At 38.6% G+C, this 7137-nt stretch overlaps 2 protein-coding genes across 2 annotated transcripts in view; both read right to left on the bottom strand.

The window, feature by feature from the left end:
• LOC100265818 (syntaxin-121) lies at positions 1-1690 on the bottom strand. The gene has a single exon (XM_002263950.5). It carries the CDS (start codon positions 1184-1186, stop codon positions 212-214), a length of 975 nt encoding a protein of 324 aa, XP_002263986.1. The 5' UTR covers positions 1187-1690; the 3' UTR covers positions 1-211.
• A 603-nt stretch (positions 1691-2293) lies between these two features.
• Positions 2294-7137, bottom strand: part of LOC100248747 (uncharacterized) — a 55066-nt gene continuing 50222 nt past the window's right edge. The window contains exons 21-28 of the mRNA XM_002263605.5: positions 6402-6587; positions 6191-6301; positions 5583-5744; positions 5339-5497; positions 4530-4760; positions 3902-4075; positions 3191-3306; positions 2294-3098 (exon numbers count right to left, since the gene is read on the bottom strand). Coding sequence (XP_002263641.2) covers positions 2579-3098; positions 3191-3306; positions 3902-4075; positions 4530-4760; positions 5339-5497; positions 5583-5744; positions 6191-6301; positions 6402-6587 — 1659 coding nt within the window. The 3' untranslated portion in view covers positions 2294-2578. The remainder of the gene's footprint in view (positions 3099-3190; positions 3307-3901; positions 4076-4529; positions 4761-5338; positions 5498-5582; positions 5745-6190; positions 6302-6401; positions 6588-7137) is intronic.

Raw genomic sequence — 7137 nt, 5'->3', positions numbered from 1 at the left:
TTTTCAAAATTTGCATCACCATTTTTATTCAATGAGATAAACATTGAATCCAACTGCACATCCATCAATGATTCAACTACCCCCCATATTCACTAATGCCAAATGGGACCGTAGAAAAAAGTCTTCAAAAATAACAAATAAAATAATACATGTACTATATGGTGCATCTCGGTGTAAGATAAAAAATCTGAACTTCAATCAATCCGACGGGCTACGCCTGAGTAGGTGGAGGTGGTGGAGGTGGAGGTGGAGATGTGCTACTGGTGCTCCCGCTACTGCTACTGCCGTTGTTCTCCCAAGGCCGCACGGTGAAGAGCACAATCAACAAGATAATCACAATCAAGATGATAATACCGTAACAGGTCCACTTGCGGCTGCTGATCTGGTGCTTACGCGCCGTTTGGAGTTGTTGTGTTCCGCCTGTAACGAACGAATTGGCTCTTGCCACCTGGCTCTCGATGTCGTCGAGTTGCTCTCCCTGAGCTTGGACCAGGACAGCCATGTCGAGGAACACCTGGTGGAGTTCCTTGAGGTTCCTCTCCAGTTCTTTGACGGACTCGTGGCGCTCGCGAATCTCGGAGATGGTGTCCAGAACTCTACCTCTGCCTTGCTCTTGGATCGCCTTCTGAAGGAAGGTTTCGCTCTCGCCGGTGGAGATGAGCAGATCTACGGTTTTTTCGTCGGGATTTTCGCCGGTGACGGTGAAGTAGCGGCGCTGGACGGTTTCGCGATACTCGGAGGAGATTTGGTTGCGGATGGAGGTGAAGGCGTCCATGGAGTCCCTGAGCTTCTTGCGAAGACCGTTGACGACGGATGTGCGGGTGCGGTCGGAGGAAGAACCGGGGCCGCATCCGGGGAGACTGCGGTTGGCGGCGTTGGAGCGATCGAGGGCTTCGAGGCGGAGCTTGATGAGCTTGGCCTTCTTGAGAGCGAGGGAGACGTGAGAGTCCATCCGCGATCGGAGCTCCTTGACGGAGTTGGCGTTGTGGAGAGTCTTGCTCTGCTCGTGAGCGTCGTGGAGCTTCTGCTGCAGGGACTCCATCTCTCGGAGTTCCTCCTTGATGGATTCGACATCTTCGAAGAACTTGTCGAGATTGACACCCGCGGTTGAGGAGGTCATCTCGACAGACGGAGGCGGCTCTTCGCTGCGGAAGCGGGAGAAGGAACCGGAGAAGAGATCGTTCATGATTAGCCGGGTGGTGTTCTTGGGAAGAGAATGGTGGGATTTTGGGATAGTTTTATTGGGGTAAGAAATGGAGGTATTCTTTGTTGGCTGCTATGGGGTTCAACTACTACTCTATTCTATTTATCTGGATGATTAAATTGAGGAGAGAAGAGGGAGGGGGTCAACCGTGGATTGTTGATCTTTCTTTCTGCGTGTTTTTTCTTTAATATGGAAGTGTCGGAGAAAGGGGCGGGATATAAGAAATCGATTAAAAACGCGTTTTTGGATCTTTTGGGCGAAGCTGACTGGGTATAGGCGTCTTTTGCTTCTGGACTTATTCTCATTTATTTTGGTACACGTCGTAAGTAAAGTCATGTAAACCACCCACCCAAGCAGCCATTTCTAAGGAGTACCCGGACCCATGGTTTCCCGTGTCAGACGTCCCTTTTAAACCTCATTTTTTTAAACTCCATCCTCTCTATTCGGATGTACCCAATGCTTAATCCAACCTTAGTTTTTTAAACTTACATTGACCATTAGACTTCTCACATTGACCGTTAGACTCAAGTTAATCAATTTGTATGATTCAAAATCAATTCATAATGTTTTTTTAAATCTCTCTATATATATATATATATTTATACCAAAATTTTAAAGGTAAAAAGAGACCATTTCAAGCTAATAATAATAAAAATAATAATAATTATAACTTTTTTTTAAAATAAAAAATAATACAATAAAAATATGATAGTTTTCTAAAAAAATATATAAAAAATAAGTATTATTATATAAAATAACATTAAATCATATTTCAACACACATTAGACAGAACCTTATCCCAATTGATTTGGAATTGTTCAAATCCAAGTTTTAAAACCGATTGTCTAAATCCCTCCAAACTTCATGTTGGATCGGTCATCAGACCAAAGTTGCAACCCCCGGTCCCTACATGAAATTGATTGCAATGCACATCGAATGTTTTATCACTGGGACGTCCAATTCAACAATAAGATGCCCAACAAACTTGCAATGATAATAAACAACCAAAAAGGGAATGAGAAACAAGGAGGCATAGGCTTGAGTTTAGTCATGATTCAGATATCTAGAGACCGAAATAAGCCGCCAGGGTAATGAATTTATGACATTTTCTTTGCTTTTATTTTTCTAAGAACAAAGAGGAATTCAATCTCGGTTTCTGTCTTAACTAAACTTTGTCACCATTCCCTACTGTTACCAAAAAAATAAAAAATAAAAAACAAAACATTGAAACACAATAATTTACAAGCAAAAAGGTACAAAAATGACTACATCCAAGATCCTGTGCCCTTTTTCTTCATCCCTTTTCTAGCCCAAGGTCACGTGTCTAAAAATTTGTAGGAAGGTATCAAATATATATATTCTAGATAGAGATTCTCAGGCAGATTGCAGCACAGTGAGATAATAGGGGCTCCCTGGGCATTTCCCATGACTTCCTTCATCCTTGGATGACAGGAGATTCCAATGCAAAGCATAATTTGATAGATCATATGTACCTGGGGAGAATACACATATCTGGAGAGGTACTACAGCTGTGGACATTGGCTCAACTTCAACTTTAGTAGAGCAAGACCCAGACCAAATGAATTGGGAGACACTATCCAGTGATGGTGGCTTTCCAACTTTCATTCCAAGTACGTCGGATGTGACCTTAATATCATTCAACAGAGATGTATCATACCACCCTGCTTGGTTTCCAGGAGAACCTGCCATTACCTCACTTAATTGACTGGTGCTGGGGATAGAATCAAGAGTATGAATGAAAATTGATGCTGACAAATCTGATGAGTTGTAGAGAGTCATCTTTAGTTTCACTTCACAGAAAGAAGCAGAAAAGTTATGATGTATGGTCCGAGGCCCTTCCATTAACCACCATATCGGGCTTGTGCTCTCAATCCTATTATAAACAACAAAATGTTCTACACAGTGAAACACCAGTATTTACATGAAATCCATATAAAAGTCATTCTTTTTCATGTTGAATCTTACCTGCAATGACATACATGATGAGAAAAGAGATGTGGAGGAGGATTGGGTAACCCGGTATTGATACTATCATTTGATGGCTGAGAGATCAAGATGAAGTCGACAGAATTTGGATGTTCCTGTGCCAAGCAGAGAGAAAAAGATCGAGTTAATGGTAAGACAGCAAACTAGAAAATTTATTCTTCTACTAAATCCACAATACATGCACCTGACTACTAATGAATAATATTTTTTACATTCCCAAGACATTGCTTCTAATAAAAATAATATTTCCAAAAAGGAAATATAAGATGATCAATAGCCATATCCAAACTAACCAACTCTTGAGTGTAGATGACTTTAATGTGCCTAAGGAATCACTTGCTCAACTTGCATCATTTGATAGTACAAATGCTAACATGTGTGAGAACATTAACAAGAACCTTTTCATAATCTGCATGTTAATTGAATGAGAATATGACCCTTTTCAGCAGAAAAAATGTTTCAAGTCTTCCTCTATACCAGCATCACTCCCTTTCTGATTTCAGCATTTGTAGGGTTCAAATGGATCCATAGTAAATGTTAAAATCAGAGCAGAGGTACTATATAGATCTTTCTGTATTATCAGGAAATTATAAAAATAACATTTAGATAAACCAAATCCCAGGTGGGCAGTGGTGATGGTGGTGTAGCATTATCTATATTAAGTGATTATATAGCAAGACAAAAATTAACCTGATGTGATCCTTCCTGGTGGATTCTTTCGCAAATGTGGAAATCAGCCAGAGGTGAGCTACATATGTCAAACAGAATTTCATTGCTAGCCTCACTGCCCAATTTTACATCACTTCCCTCTTGAGGAGCAAGCAAAGACACCTTGTCTTCAGGAGTTGTCAATTTCCTGACATTCTGAAGCAAGAAGATAATTAACAGAAAGGAAAAAGAAATAAAATTAGGTCATCCTCGAAAATAACGAAAACTAATTGACCGACTTAAGATGGCAAGTATATTGGTAACAAACTTAAACAAGGACAAGTGTGTTGTGGAGGACACAATGCAAAAGAGTGGCTACACACATAAAGAAAGGCAAGAAATAACTCTTTAGCCCCAGTGCTTGAGCATTAAGCTCTAAGGTCTGTAATGTGAAAATATGTCACAGCAATCAGCACAACAATGTATTGACAAAATCAATCCCAGAAACACATCCTTGTTAATGGGTTAGTAGTCAGTGTGAGAGAGTAATGATGAAAATCAAGGAAGCATATTAGTGGAAGAAAACAGAATACAATGAAATACTTTAAGATCAAAATTGAAATCATTGCAAAAAAAGCAATGGACAAAAAATGCAACTTCTTCTACCAACCTCAAGCTTGAAGAAACGTGACAAAGCTTGGCCAGGCATCAACTCTGAAGGAAGCATGGTCTCAACAGGTTGAAGCAATGAGATCTTCCACTGATGCCCAACAGATGATAACTGATGAATCTGGAAAATCTCTGAACTGGTCTTGTTGACAGCATCCATGCGCACAAGGAACTCTTTCAATCTTGATGGACAAGGGCTGATTTGGAACGACAAATCCAATGATGATAACACCTATAAGAAAAATGTAATGGATCACCAAACAATAACAGTTCACAAATAGGTCGAAGCCAAATGGTAATACCTATAGAAGATCAATCTAATGGATTACAGAACAATTATAGTTAACAAATAAGCAGAAGTTAATAAACATAAAAATAGTCATAGTAATGAAACAGATGGAGTTCTCATGTAATTGGAATCAATATGGTTAAATGTGGTCATATACATGACCAGTAGAAGAATCAAAAGCTTAGAAATGAACACAATGATAACATTGCCACAACTTCAAAATGCAACTCAATAGGTATAATAGTATATTTGTTCTTACTATTAGCAGAACATTTGTTCTCCAGGAGATTAATTTCTAATCAAGCCATCACGAGAACTATAAGAAGCATATAATATATATATATGGCCCTTGAGGCCTGGCGCAAGTGGTAAAGGGATGGGGAGGGTTTGTGGGAGGTTGTAGGTTCAAATATATATATATATATATATATATATATCTACACACACACATACACACACATATGTAACATATATAACAAATCAAATTAAGAAATTAGAATTTCTCATATTCAAGTGCATACCTGTAAGTTATGATACATACGTAGAGTCCGGTGTCTCATGATGTTAGATATGTCTCCCATCTCATAGTATATTGTTATATACAAGGGAATGTTTCCAGGAACAGCAGCCCGAAGCCAAAGGGGCCACAGGAATGGTGTTCCCCCTTGAATTAATGTGTCCTGAAAAACATAAACAAATGAAAAGAATCAAACCCAAAAGATAGCCTGATAAAGACTTTGCATAAATTATCCAAAAAAAACTGACCTCTGGAAACAGAAACACGGTATGAGACTCTTTGTTATGGTTAGCCTGTACTCTTTGTTCAGGATCTGTCTTCTTTTCTAAGCAAGCAGGGAATTCTGTGTTCAAAATTTCCCAGCTCCCAACATTTAGAAATCTAGGACTGCTGATCTTCATCTTCATATTCTGCCAAGAAATTTTACAACCAACTTTAAGGACTGAACAAGACCAGCACACATTTGCATGCATACTTTTGTAGGAAAATGTAGATCAACCTAATGCATGGCCAAGCTTGCCTATATGTGTTTCTCATTTGGAGACACATTATATGTGTGCCCATCTTAAGCTTATGCCGAAATACAAACTGCAAAGTTCTGAGCATTTGAACTCCGAGATAAGCAACGATGCACAAGTCAACTAGAGTCGACATGCAGAATGATCAAGAGGTAGAATTTTTTTTTTTCTTTTTTGAAGATGCTAAATGAGAAATCCTTTGAAAATTACAAAGCTAATAAAAAAAAAGAGAAGTGTGATGATAATGCTTCACAAGAAAGCATGACAAACTTTATAAGTTAACATGCAAAGCTATATCAATTACTATTTAATGGACAATAGAAGAACAAAATCCATACCTTCACAGGATATTCTGACTGGTTCCTCAACTCCAAAACAAGACGCCGCAGGTCTCCCGCATATACTTTTTCGGGTAAGTGATGAATAGAGCCCTCAAGCTTGGGAAGACTCTGCATAATGAGAAATTCAATACAAAATAGAAGTCTCCCGCCTAGTTTAATTGGCAGTCTAGAATTAAAGAAAGGGAAAGAAACAAGAAAGAGCGTGAACCTTGATCACTAAAAACTTCAGATTATCACTAGGAGAATGCTTGGCTTTCCTTCTTCCCTTCGCAATTTTCTTCTTTACAAGATTAGACTCAAAGTTATGAAAACCAACCACAGAGTCTGACAAGTTCCACCTCACACCAACTACTTTTAGGATGCCTTCTATTCTGGGAGTGACTGTAAGTTGTACCTGAAAATGAATAGCGATTGCAAGTTTACAGAATTCCTCAAGATAAAAATAACAGATGCACAAATTTGTCTTTAAAATAAAATCAGGAATCAAGGCAAAGAAGGGAAGGAATGTCAACACTTACCCCTATACAATAGTAATAGCCAATTAGGTAGAAAACAAGGTGGAGACATGTGGATTTCCAATTTAATTCCTAACTTTTAGGAATTAGTTTCCTAGTATTTTGGGGTTAGATTCTGATTTTATTTCCTATTTTAAATAAAGATATAAAGATGATTGTATCTGAAATCTCTATTCTAATTCAATCAGCATATATCCTTTATTTTGAGGGATTGTTTGCTACTTGAATTATGGGGATTCAGATAAGCTTGTTGTCATGCTTCTCGTATATATTCTAGCTTCTTCTACTGTTTATTTAATAAGAAAAATCAAAGTTTTCCTCTCTGAATTTCATTATGGTGTCAGAACCACATCCGTACCTCACCATCCAAATGGTGAAATACGGAATGACTACTCTAGACACAACCTCCAACTTGGATTTGATCTCCAT

This window comes from Vitis vinifera, chromosome 8, assembly GCF_030704535.1.
Source record: "Vitis vinifera cultivar Pinot Noir 40024 chromosome 8, ASM3070453v1".
NCBI classification, from domain to species: domain Eukaryota; kingdom Viridiplantae; phylum Streptophyta; class Magnoliopsida; order Vitales; family Vitaceae; genus Vitis; species Vitis vinifera.
This window is presented reverse-complemented; position numbering and strand designations above follow the sequence as displayed.